The sequence below is a fragment of the Crinia signifera genome, chromosome 2 (assembly GCF_055691185.1).
Source record: "Crinia signifera chromosome 2, ASM5569118v1, whole genome shotgun sequence".
Classification (NCBI taxonomy): domain Eukaryota; kingdom Metazoa; phylum Chordata; class Amphibia; order Anura; family Myobatrachidae; genus Crinia; species Crinia signifera.
The window spans coordinates 31,592,873-31,615,162 of NC_139218.1; the positions used below are offsets into that span (position 1 = coordinate 31,592,873).

Consider the following 22,290-nt stretch of genomic DNA (forward strand, 5'->3'; position numbering starts at 1 on the left):
CTTTGCCACTCTGCCTAGAAGGCCAGTGTCCCGTAGTCCCCTCTACACTATAGACATTGAAATTGGCATTTTGTGGGTATCATTTCATGAAGCTGCCAGTTGTGGACCTGTGAGCCATCTATTTCTCACACTAGAGTCTCTAATGAATTTGCCTTCTGGCTCAGTTGTGCACCGGGGCCTCCCACTTCTCTTTCTACTCTGGTTAGAGCCTGTTTGTGCTGTTCTCTGAAGGGAGTAGTACACATCGTTGTAGGAAATGTTCAGTTTCTTTGCAATTTCTCATATGGAATAGCCTTTATTTTGAAGAACAAGAATATACTCTACTGACTTATGGCCATGTTGAGAGTATAATCTAACTCACAATTGTGATGCTCCAGATACTAAACTAGAAAAAAGGAAGGCCAGTTTTATAGCTTCTCTATCGTGCAAACCAGTTTTCAACTGTGGTAACATAATTGTACAATGGTTTTCAAGGGTTTTCCGAACATCAATTAGTCTTCTAGTGCGATTAGCAAACACAATGTACCATTAGAACACTGGAGGGATGGTTGCTGGAAAGTGACCCCAAACTTTTGAACGGTACATACACACAAACATATGTCACACATACAGTACATACACACTCTTGTCTCACCTACAGCATCTGTTTGTTGTAGATGGGTGGAGGACAGACACAATATTACTAAGCCCTGCCCCCTCATGACAAAATTGTGTGATTCGCAGGTCTGTCATGAGGGAGCGGTTTGAAAATAAAACAACTCTAATGAAATCTCATCATATTGGCTCCACCCCATCAGGACTGTGTAATATATTGTTTGCTCTGTCTTATGAAAGGGAGTTTTCTCTGTACTTAGTGGTCTGGACTGCAAAAAATATTTATTTTCAGATACATCTCACTCTCGGACCCCTTCAGCAGTGCACATATGTAAACACATTTTATAATACATCTTCTCCTTATGCCTACACATTTATTTATTTATTAACAGTTTCTTATATAGTGCACACGGTACTTGTTACCTAGAACGGCAGCCCATCGCAGACATCGCATGTACATCGCATGCCATTATAATGGCATGCGATGCGACCGATGCAATGCCTGCGATTTCACATAGAAATGAATGGTAAAAGGTAAATTGCGTCGGTCGCATCGCATGCGGCCAAAAAAACGCATGCGATGCGACCGACGCGATTACCGCGATTTACATAGGGAACAATGTTAAATGGTCCAATTGACCCGATTTTACATAGGGAACAATGTTAAATGGCCCACAGACCCCAAATAGCCACTCTGAAGTGTGAAATGGCCCCCCCCCCCAATTGTTAACGCCACCCCACGATCAACGTCAACCAGAAGCGTGGTGAGCGCAGCAAGCCCGCGAGGGGCGGCGGTACGCGTCCTCCGACCTTTTGATCACTATCCACGTCGGCGTGGAGTTGAGAATAGAAAGTGTGGCGAGCGCAGCGAGCCACCGAGCCCGAAGCGTGGTGAGCGCACGCGGATACCTGTGAAGCCCGCGTCCCCTCGCCACGCTTCGGGCTCGCTGCGCTCGCCACACTTTCTGTTCTCAACTCCACGCCGACGTGGATAGTGGGGGTATGAAAAGGTGGGAGGACGCGTCCCGCCGCCCCTCGCGGGCTCGCTGCGCTCGCCACGCTTCGGGTTCACGTTGATCGTGGGGTGGCGTTAACAATTGGGGGGGCCATTTCACACTTCAGGGTGGGTATTTGAGGTCTGTGGGCCATTTAACATTGTTCCCTATGTGAAATCGGGTCAATTGGGCCATTTAACATTGTTCCCTATGTAAAATCGCGGTAATTGCGTCGGTCGCATCGCATGCGATTTTTTGGCAGCATGCGATGCGACCGACGCAATTTTTTTTCCTTGCGATGCCTAGGATCAAAATCGTTGGCGCCGTTCTAGGTACAGAATATTTGAACATTCACATCAGTCCCTGCCCAAGTGGGCGCAGAGGCGCCGAAACGGCCCGTTAGGGTACTGATTTGCTCCACGGCTGATGAATTATGCTGCTTTGATCCATATCATGTTGGTCTGCTGCTGCCCGTGGATAAATATTGGCCTGTTATTGATATCAGAATAAATGTGCTGACTATTCTTGTTTTTTGGATGTGCTGGTCTTATCATTTACACTCACAGTGGTGTTTGTGGTATAATCTTATATCAATTTATTGACCTGGCACTCACCATCCTATTGAATAGTGTGCGTTCCCCTCAAGTGACATATATATATATATACACACACACACACACATACATACACACACATACACTGTATATATGTGGCTGAATACTCCACAGCTCTATTATGAGGTGAATTACCCCCCAGTAAATTATTGAGGCCACTGGACGGACCAAATGACTCCTTTGTGTGATAAAAGATGTCATAACAAAAAGTGAAAGCAATTTTTGCAGGCACACTGACCTGTTTTACAATAGCTGGATATGGAGAGAGGGAGCTGTGAAGACAGAGATTGGAGGTAGGAGCAGATTGGGACTGGGGGTGAGGTGGAGAGTTTGTGGGCTAAAAACTGTCACAGCTCAAAGTGAAAGTACATTACAGAAGCCGTCATTTTGACATGCTTTTAACTAGTTAAAACAGAATCTGACATACTGCAGAAGATGCAAGGAAAAAGTGGGGAAGGGCCCGCACAGCTGAAACAATTATTTGGTTTTAGTCTAAGCCAATTTGATTGTAACCAACATAAAAACCACATGGTCATGAATACTAGTGGTTATGTGGTTGGTGGTGCGCCCAGCGTTCAGTAGCAATAACTAAGGGTGGGTTTGTTTTGTATTTGGAAGGTGCAAAACAAAGGAAAGCAAACACTTTTTGGGCGCACTCTTAGAAAATGTGATGTATATTTATTTTAAAACATAGCTTTTATTGTGGAGTTGTTAATATAAAATGGCATAACGCATGGATACAATAAACATTACTCTGAATAAACTGGTTGTTTTTGTTGTGTGGTACTGATGAGTAATAATTACTAAGTCATATATCAATTTTTAAGTTTACCACAAGCACCTTGCAAATACAAAACAAACCCACCCTCAGATACTGCAGAAGATACAGAAGGAGCAGTTAGGGGAGAGATTACTCCAGAACTCCAGAAGTGATATCAATGGCCTTCAATTAATGGATTTAAAATTGCAGGGGAGGAGAGGTACCCCCTTGAGAGCAGGAGCCCGGCGGCAGATGACTCCATTGCCTCCCCGAGTTCTGCCTCTGCTCTCCGCAATAATTCTGCAATAAATGTAATTATATAGCACGCCAGTCTGAATCATATCTCACTCCTGGATCTTACTTTTTAGCTGTTTCTACTTGTGTAAGAAAGGTCACAACGAGCCAATTGTTAGAGAAAACTGCCAATTTTAAGATTTGTACGGCACAGAGTATAAAATGTTTATAGTTTTATAGAGCTACATATTAACTATACATGAGTTTGAATTGACCGTACTACTGTATATCTTATAAAGGATTTAGCATTTCTGTTTTCTTTTGCTAAACCTCATGAATATATATTTTTTTACAAGACACTTTTATATTATTTATACAGGTTACAACTAAGCAAAGCCGCGAGTACATTTTACTATCACAAAAGAAACGTAAAGCAATAACCATATATAACCGAGTTGTCATATTAATTACGCTCTAAATTTAAAAGGGTATTGTACCGAAAGATTACTTATGTCAAAAGCATTGTATCATTTGTTAACATACACCTGCTTCCTTAAAGTTATTATTTCCTTCTGGGACATGCTTGAATAATGACTGCAATCGTGGCTATCCCCAAATGACTACATAATAATATATAGATACAGCCATTACTATCTCAAGGTAATGTAGCTGGAGTCATCTTTTTAAATTTTTTGCAGTCAGAGCAAAATTTACCACAAAGCAGCAGGGGCAGTCGCACACAGGGCTGGTGCCAGTCACTGGAGTGCCCCAGGCAGGGGGGGGGGAGCCTGGGGCGCCCGGCGCTCACACTCTCCAGGGGGGGGGGGGGTGTGTGATGCTCCGCTTCGCTTAATGGGGGGACGGGAGTTGGTGGCAGTAGATGCGTCGGGGGTATGGACGGACGGTGACTATGATCAGCATGGGGGGCGGGATCCAGGGGGGTCATGCGGTCGCTGCGCTTAAGGGGGGGACAGGAGTTGGTAGCGGGAGATGCAGCGGGGGGACGGGGCGGTCGGTGACTATGACCATCACGGGTCCAGGGGGATGGGGGTTCGTCCCGCTCACATGCTCCCAGCTCCTTTCTTACTGCTCTCCTCGGCAGGACTCTGAGCTTTGCTGCTGCTGCTATCTTCTGTGCTGCTCATTACCGCCCTCCAGTGGCCGGCGCCCTAGGCAAATGCCTAATGCTGTACAGGAGTGCCCCACATATAATAATTACATCCAGGGCAGTAAAAAACATGGCCAGGCCAAGTATTTTTCAAAGGGGCGTAGCCTAATCATGGGAGGCGTGGCCATGCACCCATAGAGTAAAATACAGAAAAAGATAGCACTTTACGCATCTCACTGGTCAAATAGCCGCACAGCGCACAACAGCATGTGCTGGGCTGAGAAGTGATGCTGCCCCACTGGGTCCTTCCATCAGATCTAGGTCCCCTCCCCCTTCTCTTGGCACCACTGATTACATCACCAGCATGAGGGGCACGGTGTCCTGTTTGAATATAGGTTTCCATGTAACATAATGTGGACCTGCATCATTGGGGATGGATTATTAAATAGACAGTGTCTACATAGACAGCCAATACAGATGGAGCAGCGCTCATTGAACTCGCCGACATCACAAGATGGGGTCACGCGAGTGACTCACACGCATGCGCATTCCATTCTCGGTGAATGGGGTGCAGAGATGGGTAGCTGTGGTGCGCCAGACGGTTTAATGAGCGTGGCAGATCTACAGGTCGATAGGCAATAGGTCAACAGGGTTAAAAGGTCAACATAAAAAGGTATACAAATGAAAAAGTCGACATGAGTTAAAAAAAAAAATTATTGTCAATGTTGGCAACTGTAGATATGGATCTCCAATTAGTGCTACGCTCGGTACACTATGTTAGCCAACATGGATGGTGAAGTAAGAACAAGCCACTTAAAAAAAAAAAAAAAACCTCATGTTGACCCTGTCATGTGTCTACCTTTTTTATGTTGATATTTTGACCAGGTCAATAGTTTGACCCTGTTGACCTTTTTCTTGTCAACCTTTCCCATGTTGAACTTTTGACCCTGTCGACCTATTGTATTTTGACTTTTTGGGGATAGTACTATTGACTGTCTATCTAGACCGTGTGGGGGAAATTTAGTAAGAATACAAATATGAAAATTCATATTCATATTCTAAATACGAATGAATAAAACCTTCCATATTTGTGGGGTATGGGTTCGTATTTTTACTAATACAAATTCGTATTTTAAAATACAAATTCGGATTGGCTTCAGCCTGCACGGAGCAGTCAGATCCGTGCAGGCTTCAGTGTAAAAAAAAAGGGAAAAATAAATCAATAATTAAGAAAACGGCATGGGGACCCCCCTCCACAGCCATAACCAGCACCAGGCTCAAAGAGCCAGGCCTCTTTTTTTTTTTTTATCAGAAAGACATTCAAATAGGGGTTCCCTGGTTTTTTAAAATCAGCCCCAGACCCCAAGGCCAGTGCTGGTTTCCAAAATACGGGGGACAAAATGAGTAGGGGTATTTTGATAACCAGCCCCAGGCCCAACCTGCCAGCCGGGTAATGCCACAGCCAGGGGAAGACTTTTTATACAAGTCCAAAGCATTCACCCTACCGACCAGTCAGCCTGGGCAGGGGTCCTGGTCGGTATTATTTTATTTATTTATTTACAGTCTCTTATATGGCGCAGTAGATTCCGTTGCGCTTTACAATAGTAGACAGTTATAAACAGGGCCGGACTGGGACCAGAAATCGGCCCTGGCATTTTGAACACACAGGCCCACCAGAAGGAGGCGGAACCATTGTGCGGCGAAAAGGGGCCGTGGTCTTGTGGAAAGGAGGCGTGGCATCAGAAAACAGAGGCGTTATCCATTACACATTATGGAACACACGTAATGACCATTACAGAATATTGCACCATTTAATATGCCCATTACACATTATGGCATTTGCACACACCATAATGCCAATGTCCAATCCATTTACACTCTATTTAAGATGGAATATAGTACAGTACAGTGGATATTTTGCAGTTATTGGTACATTTTGGGCTGACAGTACTATCACAGGCATCGGTAGGGTAAATGCTTGATGCGAATTTGCGGCAAAAAAGTGCGATATGGTGCGATTTTTAGTCATAAAAATGTGCAATTTTTAGTCAGGAAAATGTGCGAATTTGAGTACATGTGCGATTGTGTGTTAAAAAATAAAAAAAAATGGTGTGGGGTCCCCTTCTCCTGAGCATAACCAGCCCCAGGCTCATTGAGCCTGACATGGTTCCAAAAATACAGGGTACAAAAAGTTTAGGGGTCCTGCATATTTCTGAAACCAGCACCAGACTCTTGGACTGGTCCTGGTTCCAAAAATACAGGGGACAAAAAAAAACTGGGGGTCCCCCACATTTTGGAACCAGCACCAGGCTCCAACAGCCCGCAGTGTCATGCCACAGCCTAGGGACACTTTTTATATGAGGTCCCCCAGCCGTATCATGCTCACCATGCCTGGTCAGCCCTCGATGGGGTGCTTGGGGGAGTGCGATCTGGTCGCATGCGATGCGACCGATTTCACACACCCGATGCCATACAATGTAAATCGGTGGTGTTCCGGGCCCCAAGATTTCTGTTGCCAGCCCTGCATATAACATTTACAGTTTTATGCATAGGGGCCCCCACAATTTAGTAGCCTTGATTGAATAACTATTTGTATGTTTTTCCATACTGCCAACTGTAATACTAACCTGTAGTGTTGACTGTAACATTGCTTGTGGTAGGTTGTGTGGTGGTGAATGGTTGTGTATCTGCAAAATAACAAATACTTTCATTCATCTTACTTAGAGAGAGCATTGGCACATTGTCATGTGATGTATTAACAGCAAAAAAAATCATACATACCAGACAATAATACTTTAGAATGCAGCTGGATTAATTATCTTATATAATAAAAGGCTTAAGTGTATCCTCACCTCTAAGGGGGAATTGAAGCGTTTTGTGTGCCTGTGGCCACTAGATGGTGCCTATTCAATTGTTGATATTAGCCTTTTGAATGCCAACTTATCGCTGAGAGATATTAAAAATCTCTGCTAAAAATGCCAGCATCACTCACATTTGTTATATAAATTCAAATAAGAAATGTTGTGTAAACAGTTCACAGTTCACTGTATTGAACTGCTTTGCGAGCACCTCTGCTGCAAAAAAGAGGAGTTTTCTTCACCAGTGTCTGATCAGGCAGTTTGTGTCTTTCTAGAATGAGGTGCACTACAAGGTCAATAGTGGTTTTGCATCCAATGCAGCTGAATAGTAAAGCATAGAGATGAAAGGCTGGGGGTAGGGGACTAGCTATAGAGACAGTTTAGCTAAAAACACTGTTCTGAATACTCTGTATAAGGTTGTCCAAGCTTTATTTCACATAAAAAAAATATGTGTGCCAGCTTGCACAAGTAGAAAGCTGAATATATATACACAATTAAATGTTAAAAGATCATAAAACAGCTAAAAAACTGAATCGCTCCTGAGCAGCAACCGAACTGCAGGTGCAACGCATAGTACACAGCTGGTAGGCAATGCAGCCTCCTTGTAACGGGATTGTTAGCCTATCATATTATCTTTACCACTTTACAACAAAAAGGATTCCAATACAGTATGTAAAGCATTGTCTTGACCACTACTGTACAGTATGTTGGAGCCTTTAATTAACAGTAAAAAGCGATTCTGGAGCCCAGAATTTTTTTATAAGGAATGTGATAATTGACAGACTTGGCTGCACTCGGGGTTTTTCAGACTTCACAATGTTCACAATATTATTGCATTCAAATAAAAAATCTGTTTTTATTGTACTGTGCACTAGGCCCCTTCTTAAGCTACAGTACTGTATATTGTATTCTATAGTGCCATATCCATCCAGGGTTATTCAGCACTGTACTGTCATTTTCATTAGTGAAGCAATCGCCACTCAGCAGTGAATATGTGTAATTACAGGCTATCAATCCACTTACATATAGGGGGTTATTCTGGTTGCAGCCTTGCGAGTCCACCAAACCCCGCCTTGCGAATGGTGGCCTGGCTGCCACCTATTTGCAAGGTTGATTCCTTCGCCCATACTGTAGTAACAGTAACATCCCTCGCATCTAGTAATATTCCTTCGCAGCCTAGTGGGATCCACCCACATCATTCGATGGTTGGTGATCATCGAATGATGGCGGAGGTACACGCCTATAAAAGTGACTCTCAAGTCACTTACATATACGTGGACGCTCAGGTGGAAGTGGGTGGGCAGCTGACATCTGGCGATGAAAGCTGGCTGCCCCCAGGGCTTTTGTATGAAAAAAACAGCATTCTCATGGGAACGCCCATGAAACGCTGGGCGTTCCAATATGGAAATAGCCCGGCCTGGTGCCCTGGGCAGCCGAGAGGGGGGGGGAGCGGGTACTAATTACCCGGGCTTGCTTCAGGAGCCCGGCAGGGGCCCTGGTCCAACCCCTCCCGGACAGCAACAGCAGCACACACTTCTACAGCATGGGCTGTGCTGACAGCAGGCTCAGCATGAGCTGTCGGCACAGCACATGCTGTAGGTGTGTGCTGCTGCTGCTGCGTTTTCTTGCACCCCCCTGTAAACATTTTGGGGACGTGGCCTAAGAATGGGAGGTGGTCACACCTCCCACACTTAGACGACACCCCCAAATTTTACCGGGCCCCGGCATTCCGCTTGGCTGCCCTGCCGGTGCGGCATGCCCCTCCCCTTGCATGTTTTTCCATACTGCCATATATTTTACTAACCTGTAGTGGTACTGACTCTAACATTAGTTGTGGTAGGTTGTGCTGTGCTGAAAGGTTGTATATCTGCAAAATAAAATATAGTTTTATTGATACTTCTTAAATCAAGAATTGGGACATTTTCATATCACTTATTAACAGCAAGAAAATATCATACATACCAGACAATGGGGAAGATGTATTAAGCTTTAACAAGAGATAAATGCAAGGGTGATAAGGAGAGATAAATGCCCAGCCAATCACCTGCTAACTGCCATGTTACAGGCTGTGTTTGAAAAAAGTCAGTAAGGAGCTGATTGGCTGGAAGTTTATCTCTCCTTATCACCCTTGCATTTATCTCTTGTTAATGCTTAATACATCTGCCCCAGTAATACTTCAGAATGCAGCTGAATTGATTATCCTACCAGAGGCAGAACTCTGGGAGGCAATGGAGTCATCTGCCGCCGGGCTCCTGCTCTCAAGGGGGCACCTCTCCACCACTGCCAGTTTAAATCCATTAATTGAAAGCCATCAAAATTGTTTCTGTGGCTGAGTTCTGAAACATACAGTATATGTGTTCTCTCTCTCTCCCTCTCTCCCTCTCCTATAGAGAGACTATATATATTTTGAATAACGTGTGTGTGTGTGGGGGGGGGGGGGGAGGGGGGGCGCACCAATTTTCATTTTGCCTCCGGGCAACTGGGACGAAATTACGCCACTGGCTCCTCACCTCTATGGGGGAATAAGGGTGTTTTGAATGCCTATGGCCACTAGATGGCACCCAGAGTAATTCAGGGGTTGCTCCTTTCAGCCGCACACAGTAGCTGGCGCTGATATTACTGTTATTGTGTTGAGTCATTCTGACAGGTTGCGAACTAGGTATTGTACAAATGCCTCAAAATAGTTCCTACTAGCAGAGAGCCTGCCCTGACCGACCCTTTACTTTCACCTGTTGTGTCCCATTCTGCCCATCTGCTGTACAGTATGTTCTGCACCTTCCTATCCTGTCCTCTGCTCTGTCCCCTCCCTCCCAGGAGGCATACTACCCTGTACTACCATACTTCCAGCAGGTCCTCCTTTCTCCTGCTTGGGTTTGTCCCACCACTTTAGCAGTGAGCGAGTGCTGTTGGCGACATGGCTCCATCTGTGTATTCATGTAGGAGAGAGGACACATCTTAGTGTATATTTGTGTTGCTTTTTTGTGATTTTTCAGCAACAAGAGAAAACCTTGCATGTTTGCCAGCTGTCCTACATTGTGAAGGGTTTTCTGGACTCCCAAAAAGGGGGCCAGATTCCAACATGTAGGATATGTGTTCGTGTGGGGATCCATGCGCTGGGGCGCTGGTGCTCGGCCAGGCACCAGCCTGCTATTACACGCAGGCTATCTCCTTCCCAAGCTACAAACATTAGATCCTACATGCCAGCTGGATAACCTTTGTTACATGCACATGCAGTGGCGTAACTATAGCTCCGCAGCCCCCGCGGTGGCGGGGGGGCGCAGAGAAATTGGGGGCGCCGCCGGGGGGGGGGGCTGCGGGGCTATAGTTACCCGCGGTCTGCGTCTCGCCCGGCTCTCTGCTGGGACCTGCCTGACCGTCACGGTCCCGGCCGGCTCCTGCTGCAATGAAAACTGACAATTAGAAAATGGCTGCCCCCATACTGCAGACAGTTTTCTGTCTGCAGCATAGGGGCAGCCATTTTCTAAGAGTCTGTTTTCATTGTAGCAGCAGGAGCCGGCCGGGACCGTGACGTCAAGAAGGTCCCGACAGAGAGCCGGGCGAGACGCAGACCGCGGGTAAGAAGGGGGGGCAGGTTAGGTGTGTGTGGGGGGGGGCGCCGAATAAACGTGCGACGGGGGGCGCTAAATAAGTAGTTATGCCCCTGTGCACATGGGCAGTAAGACTGGTGAGTCCTTGAGCGCCCATACACGTGTGTTTAGCAGCATTACAAGGGGAGCTACATGTGTATTAGCCTAGGGCACCTGGAAACTTTAACCAGGCCCTGATAACTTTACTGCAAAATATTGTGTCCCATCCATGGGCATTAGCACATTCAATACAACAGTAATGAATACACAATGCAGATACTGTATGATTATTTTATAAAGGAAGTATATGACTTCATGTGCAACAAACAATAGCAAAGAAGTCTGTAAATACAGTTCATTGATCTTGTGAAGTAAGATAAGGAAAGTAAAATTCGCAGTCTTTGCTCTGAGTTAATGCACGTTAGAATATTGTCGTTATATAACCTCCAGAACACATTCAATGACTGCTGCAGCCTAAGACGTATGGCTAGTGCTCACCTGTAATCAGCACACTTGAATTGTCTATTTCAAATCGCTTTGTGAGTTCCGAACGATTTTCCATAATCCCGATAATGAATTCATTCTGAATATTCTCATTCGATATAATTTGTGCAAAGTATGCGGTGAAAACTACGATCACACTGCCATTTCTGGGAACAGATAATTGTGGAGAAAGAAGATAAACAATTGGTAAGTCAAAGGTTAATATTATCAATCATTTAGAAAGTCCTGACATTCAACAAAGCACTGTACAGTAGGCGGTCCGACAGGGGGGGGGATCCCGATAGTCGGACTACTGGTGCTCTGACAAAGGGGGCGAGCACAAAGAAGTCCCTTGCCGGCTCACTGCGCTCGCCGCACTGCAGCCTCGGTGGCTCGCCGCGCTGCGGGCTCGATGGCTCGCTTCACTCACCACAGGTTCAATTCTGCCTCTATGGGGGTCGTAGTCCCCCAAAATGGAGAATAGCCCCTGTCAGTCGGAATCCTCCCTGTCGGAGCACCGGCACTCGGGATTCTGACGTTGGGATATTGACTTTCGGGATCCCAGTCATCAGGCACCTAGGCAAAACAAGGTGCAGAGAGGAGGGGAGCAGAGAACTTTATGGGGTCTGGGCAGTAGCATAATTACAATGGGAGCAGGAACCACAATGGACTTCATTCATCCATTATTAAGAGGCCCATTTATCAACAAGTGATGAAACAATTTGTGAATGTTAACACGCGTGTTATAAATGTTGGTCCAGCCAATCAGCTCCCAGCTGTAATTTTTCAAATACATGACAGTAGTTGAGCATATGATAGCTAGGAGCTGATTGGCTGTTTTATCATTCACAATGAATTTTAGCACTTATTGATAAATACACTCCTAATGCTTGTTTCGGAGCTGCACAAATTTGTGCATGTCAAGTAGAAAAATAGCTAGAAACATGGTGCCGGTTCAATGTTTTCGGAGACCTGTGCATCTGTAATAGACTCTGTCATAAAGTCAGCATCTACTCACCTGCATTGTAGGGAGGGGCCTCTCTAAATACCACCCACCCCCTCCCCCCCAGGACCAGGAGGAAATTTTCACTTAGAGTTCACTATTATTTATTTATTTATTTACAGTTTCTTATATAGACCAGCAGATTCCGTTGCGCTTTACTATTGGAAACAACAGTGGTTAAACAAACTGTGTAGATACAAACCGACACTGGGGCAGATGTATTAAGCCTGGTGAAGAGATAAACTGGAGATAAAGTGGAAGGAGATAACGCACCAGCCAATCAGATCCCAACTGTCATATTTCAAACACAGCTGCTTGGCTGGTGCGTTAACTCTTCCAAGTTATCTCCACTTTATCTCCAGTTTATCTCTTCTCCAGGCTTAATATATCTGCCCCACTATGACTTACTGGGCATGTGCGCTGTTTAAAATAAATGGAAAAAAAATGCATTTACCACCCCTTGTAATACAGCAAGGTTCATTAAAAAAGTTCCTTGTTTGCTCTTCTTAATTTTCTCCTCACTCTGTTGGTGATTCTGTAAAAATGGACGACTCCCCAACATGTTTTGTGCATATGCCACATGAAGTCACAAGAAAGTATGTACATAGCGTATCTTGTGCTTAAAGAGACCAAGGTTGAGTTGGTATTTCTGGGCATTGAGACAGGGCCATCTTAACAGCACTGCAGGCCCTGGGTAATGCAAAGCACTACCCACTCATTCATTAAAAAAATCTAAACTTACCCCTTTTGTGGTACTGCTCATTCTCTTTAAACATTACATGACTATAAGCAGTCTGATTTGTGGATAGTTCCAGCCACCCACCAATCAGCATGCTGACAGCTATTCACGGTCTGGCCTACCCCCTTCTTGAAGGCTCCTAGAATCATGGGACCCTGGGCAGCTGCCCAATGAGCACATACATTAAGATAGGCCTATGGGGAGTCATGTGTCATAAAATTACACACAGTGTCATGAATGTGTGTCCAACCTCTGTGCATAAGTAAAAGACATCTGTTTCTGATGGATCTCTTGTATCTCTTGGGGCTTGGGCAAGTGCCGATACTGCGGTATATGCTGGAACCTGGAATGCACTGGATCTGGGTATGTTGGTAAGTTTCTGCAAAGTACTGGATCTGTGGGTACCAGAATGTCTCTGTAATATATTGTTTCTGTGGACCCAGAATATGTCTGGAAACTAGAGATGCCGGAATGTCACTATAATATCCCAAATCCGAGAACGCCGGATATGACTGGAATCCGGGGATGCTGGAATGTCTCTTTAATATCTTGAATAAGGGGATGCCGGAACATAACTGGAATCCAGGGATGCCGGAATGTCTCTTAAATATACTTAATTTGGAGGTGCCGAATAACATAATTATGCCTCCTTGGCAAAGACAGAATTTGGGGTACCGGAATAACTAAGGATGGCCTCTTTGGCAATTAACTGGAACAACTTAGGAATACCTCTCTAGCTATAACTGGTACTGAAGATTTCAGAAAACTTAAATAGGCCGAGCTTGGTGACAGGAACATTATTCGGATGACTGGGGTACACAGCACCCTGAGTCTAGAAGGCAAAAGCCCTGGGTACTGGCTGGCAACTGGATACGGCGTGGTAAACCGATGTTTGCTGTACTCCTGGTTGTGGCTGAATGGAAAACAGCATCTGGTTAACTGATGTTCACTGTGCTCCAGGATAGCGGCTTAATATCAAACAGCGTCTGGTTAGCTGGTGTTCGTTGTGCTCCAGGATGGCGGATGAGTATTAAACAGCTTCTGGATAGCTGTGTTCGCTGGTAACCAACAGAATTGAAAGCTAGATTGTACTAGATTGTAAGATCCTCTGAGCAGGGCCCTCTTCCCTCTTTTTAAAGCCCTCTTCACATTTCACTCACAGCTCTCCTATACTCAAACACTAAGTGACCATCCTTGGCCGGGGCTCGCCAGACCCTCCCCACTGGCGAGCGCCGGCGGACAGGGCTACAGTGAACTGGGACGCGTTTGTGTCTCACACGCACGCGCGTCCCAGTCTCTCAGCGGGGACGCTGCGTGTCCCTGCCCATCTCCGCTTCAGGGAGACGGGCAGGGTTAGGGGGGGTGCTCGGGGCAGCGAGGGGTACCTGCGGTGACGGCTGGGGAGGCGGCGGAGACCGGAGGCAGGCTCCATTGCCAGGGGGCGTGCGAGCGTCTCGTGCGCGCACGCCCCCTGGCGGGATGGCGGGGGCTGGCGATAGAATCGACATCCCCTGCACAGATGGGCTGAGCTCCATCTGTATGTTGATTGAGTCCTCACTACTTATATTTAAGCTGTAATGTGTTTTGATCTGTGGCGCTCTTTATTTGTACTCCTATTTTTGTTATTTATTCAATGTTATGCCAAGTTCTGTCTCCCTGTATTGTTACTTTGTACGGCGCTGCAAAACACTTGTGGCGCCTTATAAATAAAATTATAATAATAATAATAATATTAAAAGCTGGAAGTGACAGAGAAGCTGTAGCAACCTGGAAACTGGTAAGGACTGAAGGGCCAGTAGCAACTGGAAAATACAGGCACAGACTGGATATCAAGCTGTAGTGTAGCAACACAGGAGATCCTTATGGAGGAAAATACTGGTAACAGAATTTGATCACTGACATTGCTCAAGGCAGTTTCCAATTCCTTGAGCAGAGGTTTAAATCCATTATCTTGCGCTGATTGGAGGACTGGCTGAATGGTGCCTGGAATATTAGAAATGTACTCTGCAGCTAATTGATACTTGGAGACAGTGACTGCTGCCAAGAGTCCTTGCAGGGTTGTAGGATAGGTGATCAAAGTGTTACTGCAATGCTCAGTACCAAGAATGGTGAGAGCCAGTCGCGGTGTTTACCAATGGACTGCAAGGCTGCAGCCTCCCCCAGGTAAAATCCGCCACTGTAGTGAAGCCAGATGCAGTCTGTGAAGCTGCATTGGCTTTACTGTGACTGGCAGTGACTTGCTATTGGAAGTCCGACCTGCCAGTCACCAAGGCAGTCCCGTTGGGAGGTGTTCCCTCCCTAAGGGACACCTTTATGCGTGCTGCTGAGCAAATTCCCTGATTGCGCATGTGCAGTTCCTACATCAGTACTGCGTGCGCGCTGGTCCTGGTGCCTGTCATCTGTGTTATACAGGCGCCGGGACCATGATTCCCTTCTATGGGCTGTTGCCGAAGCAGCCCAAGGAAGATGGCCACATGCGCAGTACAGAGGTTTGTACTGTGCATAAACCAGACCTGGAGCCTGTCATCATAGCACAGGTGCCAGGGACCGGGAGGAGAAGTGGTGGCAACGGCAGTGACAGGGAGTGGGGGTGCTTGCATCGAGGTACCCTGCGGCGGATGTGGCCAGAGACAGCTCCCCTCCTCCAAGAAGGTATGAGCCACCACTGGTGAGAGCCTTGTATGATATTTGCCAAGCATACTAGAGAACCTGCATAAGTCCAGCTAACAGGCACACAAGGAGTTAACAACTGGATGTGATCTCTGAGGCAGACTAAGATTTCCACAGGTGTGCATTTGGTGATGCAGTCTGTGAGAACAAGACTGGGGAACTCAGACACACTGCAGACAAGAGGTAAAGTGCAAGGCATGTTTTTTTTAGAATAAGCAGGTTCATGACAAATAAGAGTCTATGGCAATGAAGGATTAGAGAAGTTGACCAAAACTGGAACCAAATTCGGGCTGGAGTTGGCTGAAATTAACGGAAGACTGGAGTCAGCTGGAACCAAAGCAATGCTGGTAGTTGAGGATACTGAGATGTGGTACTAGAAGTCTCCGATGAAGCACATCGATAGGACTTGGGATATAGAGAGAAATACTGCTGTAAAGTATATGAGCTCTTGTAAGAACCAGTGACCAGACACAATGTGAGTTCTCCAATGATGATAATGTATCAATGTTTGGAGCACCAATGGTGGTTGATATCAATGATGCTCTTTGAGTGGTGGCTGGTAGAAGTAGATGGTACTTGTGTATTGAGCGATAGCAGATAGCAAGCAGTGAAGGCTGAGGCAGATGACGATCCAATAGTGTATCAATGATGAATGTATGGTAGTCAATGATGGTTAAGAGACTTGGTATTGACCGGTGGGAAAAGCTAGGAAGCTTGTAGGAAACACAGGAGATAAGCTGGAAGTGATTGCTTATAGTTAATGAATCGATAGGGAGATGATTGTGATTTGAGAACCCACAGGGAATAGCTGAGAAACTTGCAAGAGTCTCAAGAGATTAGCTGGAACCGATTGAGATGATTGTACTGGTCTGGAAACAAGATATCACAGGAGCAGATCCAAGATTACTACCAGGCTGTAGATACCAGTGCACTGACTGGTCTTCTCCCAGCATCCTTAAAGCATCAATGTGTTGCTGATAAGCTGGGAAGAAGCAATGTCAGAATTGGCTGCTGAGAGTCATGTGACGACAGGCAAGCTTGCAGCACCCATGTTTGGAAACTGGAGGGAAACTCAGCATGGTGTAAGCATGGCTGCAGCCTGTAGGTTTGTAAACGGAGATGAGCACAGTGAAGCACTGTCAGGATGAATGGAGTGCAGCAATGTGGTGCGACCCAGAGTGACAGGATGGGTGCTGCTGGATGACTGCGGGTCACAATGTCCGGACACCGGAATACCCATTTCACAGGAAACTCCTAGATGACTTAAGCGCAAGCTTGGAGAAACACTTGGAAGGTAAGAATGTGTTTCTCAGACTCCGGGTCGTGACAGTATATATTCAGTTCCAGGTGCTCTTCAGTTCTCCAGTCTTTCGTGTGTGCTGCCTGGTCCAGCATTCATAACCTACACCTCTACATTAGGAGTACAAAAAGCAGATTTTCATGCTCGTGTTACTGAAATCTTTGCACTGGGATGCAGTTAATATCCCGGCGGTCGGGATCCCGGCGTTCAGAATCCCGACGCCGGAATCCCGACCGCCGAAATGCCGACACATTCTCCCTCCTGGGGTGTCCACGACACCCCTGGAGGGAGAATAAATTAGTGTGCCGAGCGTAGCGAGGCACCGGGCCCGCTGCGTGGCGAGCGCAGCGAGCCCGCAAGGGGGGGCGATCCACGTCCCCCCCTTGTCGGCATTTCGGCTGTCGGGATTCCGGCGTCGGGATTCTGTACGCCGGGATCCCGACCGCCGGGATTCAATACTGAATCCCTTTGCACCTTTGTGCCAATTTGTAGTAAACCTTGATGCATTCGCAATGGATCCACACTTCTGCCGATACATAGCTCAGCTGACATATCTTTCTCCTCCGTCACCTTAATGTAAGGTCACATCTCTAAAGTTCTATCCCATTTCTATTAAGCAGTGTTAAAACCCTGAAATAATGATTTCCAAATGTAGAAAATGTAAATGCAATTAAGTCTGGCCTGGATTAATTCAATTGTAATGAGGAATGAAAAAGAACATTGCTTCTTCAAATACAAACAGCTTCTAATTTAGAGAAGTGAAGCGAAAGTATATTTGCAAAATCCCGCAGTAGCCATAGTTTGCTATTATTTAGCAATTTCTGACTTTTCTTAGCCCATTATCTCTGCCTAGGGTAGATTGCTATGCTGACAGTTGTAGCGAAATTGGAAATTAAAACAATTAAATGACTTAACCCTTTAATAACCTGCGGTAAGTGACAACATAATGTCATGAACAATTTAAACCATCTATTGGGGCAGCACAGTGTACTGGTTAGTATTACTGCCTGACAGCACTGAGGTCATGAGTTCGATTGCCACCATGGCCCCTATCTGTGTGCAGTTTGTATATTCTCCACATGCTTGCGTGGGTTTCCTCCGAGTACTTCGGTTTCCTCCCACAATTTAAAAATATACTGGTAGGTTAATTGGCTCCCAAGAAAAATTAACTCTAGAATGTCTGTGTGTGCCTGTACATGTGGTAGGAAATATTGATAGTAAGCTCCACTGGGGAAGGGACAAGGATAAAATATTCTCTCTGTAAAGTGGTGCGGAATATGTATGCACTATATAAATAACTGGTAATAATAATAATAATAATAATAATAATAATAATAATAATAATAATAATAATAATAATGTAAGCCTACATTTTGACACCAGGTAAATAGAGCAAAAAACATATCTACAATAAAGACACAGAGACATATTGGTGGGGAAATGAGTCAGCTTTATTCAAGAATTTATCTAAAGAAGATAAATAATATGATGGTAAAGACCTGCACAAAGAATTGTCAAATCCCCAATAATTAAAGGCACAGATGGGACCAACAGCCAGGGCATCATTCAAGGCTTAGAAGAGGTCAACTGTCAGACTCTCACCAAGAACTTAAAACTTTGTGGCCAATTGCCACCCAATCTCCAACAACTCAAGGCTTAAATGGGGCACAATTGCCAACCCATCATCCATAAATCAAATACAAAAGGCTTATATGTGGACTGCCAGCCTATGATCAATGACAAAAGGCGTAGGCTGGGGCCACACACAGCATTTTAGTGGGTCCCTTTAAATGGGACTCACTTGGCAGGAAGGAAACTGTACACAGTCTCCTATGCTGCCAACCATACATATGAAGCAGGGCCACAGCCGTTGGATTCAAGATGACAGGAAGGCCGCATCTCAAGAAGAACACATATATTTGAATGTATGTGTTTACACAGTGCTGGCGAGGGGTGTGTGGTAATTGGATTGGATGTGGTCCGGGGTCCTCTTGTAGAGGTTGCGGGGATTGTCCAGGGATCCCTTGCGGTAGAGGTGGTCTAGGGTACCATTGCGGCTCATTAAGACAGCTGCAATTTAAAAAAAAAATTCAAAATTGCTGTGGCCAGCCAATATCAGCTTGCTGCATCATAACCCCACCCCCTTAGCCAGCATGAGACAGGGGGGTAGGCATTCCAATGGCAGAAAGGAGCTCCTGAAGAAGCTGAAGTCCTGGGGTGGCAGCAGCCATGCAAAAGAGGCCGCCATCCTCAGGCGAAGATGCTGTGGAAGCCCAGGATGGGATTCAGATGCAATGAAGAGGCAATTAAAGCCCCGGGGGGCAACTTCTAAGTGAAGAGGGTGTAGATTAATAAAATATTTTAAAAACCAGTGTTTTGTTTTTATTTTGATATTTCCTTTACAGGGAGTTTATAGGTACCAGTGAGCCTTTAAATGCCCCACATGCTGATACCTGGGGATTTCCCAAATACCAGCATGTGGGGCAGGCTTGCTGGAAGCTGTAGTCCCACTGTAAAGGAGCTTATGTACAAGCTTTCAACCCTGCACCCACCACCCAGGTGTGCGTAATATAGCCTTGGGCTTCAGCACAGGCATGGTCTGCCCTGGAGAGGGGGGCACACCTTTATTTGGGGGGTACTCACCTCCCCAAGAACTCCAGGCCTGGGCTGACTAGTTAGAGTGGTTAATGATTTGGCCATGGGACCCAGTCAAGTGTTTTCCTGGTTATGGCTCTGCACCACCTGCCGAGCCATAGTAGTTTTGTTTTAAGTGTCTGTCAGCCAGGCACTTAAAACAAAACTACATGTCCCAGCAGCCTCTGCTGGCCGGGACCAGAGCAGACCAGACTAATGGATGCCTGATGCAGTTCTCAGGAAGAGCTGCTGGGTGCTGCACTGCCTGTGCGGATGAGGGGAGGAGGAGGACCCAGCAAGTCACAGGGATCCGAAGAAAACAGTGCAGGAAGGATCTCCCTGTCAGCCCCCCACCACAGTGGGTACTTGTATTATATATTCTTGTTCATTCCGATCTCTGTTGCTCTCTCTCTCTCTCTCTCTCTCTCTCTCTCTCTCTCTCTCTCTCTCTCTCTCTCTCTCTCTCTCTCTCTCAATTTCTCCTTTTCCTCTCTTCTGTTTCTCACTCTGTCACACACTCACTAATTTACCCTATTCATTCTCTCTCACCCTCCCTCTTCCATTTCCACCTATTCCATTCTCTCTATCACTCACACACACACACACACACACACACACACACACACACACACACACACACACACACACATACATATACAGGGGGTCCTGCCTTTTTTGACAGTACTGGGCCCCATCATTTCTGATGGCAGCCCTGAGTGTAAGAGTGACTGACAGGTGTATCTGCTCTCTGTGTAGTTCTTACTCAGACTGTATTTATACAAATATGCCCTGACTACAATGGCACTCCTTCATTTCTAGCATGTGCTTTCCAAATGTAAGGAAGTTTAACTATGGAATGCAAGAAGAAGCTATAGGCATGGTCTGAATTTTGGCATTGCCAGCACATGCAGCACGAATGCAGTTGGAGTTTTAAATCCTCTACACCAGGCCTGGCCAACATATGGGTCTAAAGTGGTTGGGAAACTACAAGTCCCACCACTAACTGCCACAGTTTTGAAATGAAGAGTTGCTTAATTTGTGCATGATGGGATGAGTAGTTTAACAGCTGCTACAGAGCCAAGGCCAGGCCTGTGCTAAATTGTAAACTGTACAGCAGGGCATTCTGCTTCATTGTTGATATTCCATATTTAGGGCTTTGGTACATTATTATTAGGATTCCTATTTTTATTATTATTATTATTATTATTAATATTTTGTTGTCGTTAGAAAACAGCTTTTATACAAATGTGTTGATTTTTTCTGCCTCTAGTTCCAATTTTCTTTCCAACCACTAAATCCATCCTTTAATAGCATATAAAGCAGGAGGCTTTTTTAGTAACACAGAAGGTAATAATACAGCATGGAGAGAAATCTAAGTGCTAGTCCCCATAATCTATGTCCTTACCTGAATTCCACAACTTCTGATGTTTTATATTCAGACTTCAGCTGACTAGTTTGAAAAATGTCATTGACCTGTTTATTACAAAAAAAAAAACACAAATGAACATAGAAACAGATTTTAATACTAATTATTATTACTATAATTAAAATTTAATGATGAGTACTTTGTAATGAAACTTACCCCCTCTCAACTACTCCAGTTGTAATTTAGGGGAGTACTCAATGTACTGTAGGGTCATGACTGTCGGTCTGACCCCACAGCCGTGACCATGTGCCGTTCTTGGTATGTTCGACAGGGATTTTGCAGGCAGGATTCATTGTCCCGCCTGCCGAGCACCGAGAAGGGGGCGTGGATGTGAGAAGCGGCTGGAAAAAGGCGAGCTGCGGCCAGGAGCTCGTCAATACCCTGCCGTTCTCGTCAGAATGTGCTCGACGGCTTGTGAAGTCGGGCATGTTCTGCTGAGATCCCTGTTCAATACTGTCGGGGAAGACAGCATTGAATATTTCCCCGCTGCCATTTCCCCCGTCGGGAATGTCAGCGGGAGATTGAATACGCCCCTTAATATCTCCATAGGTATATAAACTTTATGGTTGTGATGTTCAGGGATCCTTCTATTCAGGAGATACTTAGAATTATGGCTGCTATGGTATGTAAAGATGGGATACATATGAAATTGGGGTGGTGGCCCTTTACCCCCTAACTATCCCTGCTTGGAGAACCTCGGTTGAGTCGGGGGGTCGGCGCGGGGCTCCCAAATGCCGCCCTGCATTGGCCGGTGCCCCAGGGAAATGCCTAAAGCTGCCTAGTGGTGGCGCCGGCCCTGATTGGTCGTAATTGCGCACTATTAATGTGTTTCGGTACCAGATTATTTTAAACTGAAGTCAGTTGACAATTGTATGATTGTTATTGTGGATATCAAACTTTCTATATTGATAAATTGCACTTTCTTATAAATATTTTAATTGCCTCATAAAAGCTGACAGATTTCTTCCTGTTATATGCACAGAAAGGGATCTGAATGGATCCCTCCCAGTGTTCCTTGCTGCATGTTCATCATGCAAAGCATACTCAGAAGGATTCTTGGTTCACAAATCCAAAAGCCCCTACACAGCAAAGTGCTGCACTCATTGATAGATCAGTTTACAGTACTCTAATATCTTTATGCAAAGAGTGTTAATAAAAAGGGATCAGTGGTGGGATGCATCACATCTGCCCTAGATTTGGAACAGTCCTCCCTAAAATTGCACATGGGCATGTTTTGCAAACTATGAACAATCTTAAGGTGCCCATACACTAGTAAGATTTATCT

General features: G+C 45.5%; 1 protein-coding gene across 1 annotated transcript in view; it reads right to left on the minus strand.

The window, feature by feature from the left end:
- TMPRSS15 (transmembrane serine protease 15) overlaps positions 1 to 11,802 on the minus strand; it is a 236,808-nt gene extending 225,006 nt beyond the window's left edge. Inside the window, exons 1-4 of the mRNA XM_083170669.1 lie at positions 11,771 to 11,802; positions 11,249 to 11,400; positions 8,968 to 9,030; positions 6,933 to 6,992 (exon numbers count right to left, since the gene is read on the minus strand). Of these exons, the coding sequence (XP_083026795.1) occupies positions 6,933 to 6,992; positions 8,968 to 9,030; positions 11,249 to 11,400; positions 11,771 to 11,802 (307 nt within the window). The remainder of the gene's footprint in view (positions 1 to 6,932; positions 6,993 to 8,967; positions 9,031 to 11,248; positions 11,401 to 11,770) is intronic.
- Positions 11,803 to 22,290: the final 10,488 nt, after the last annotated feature.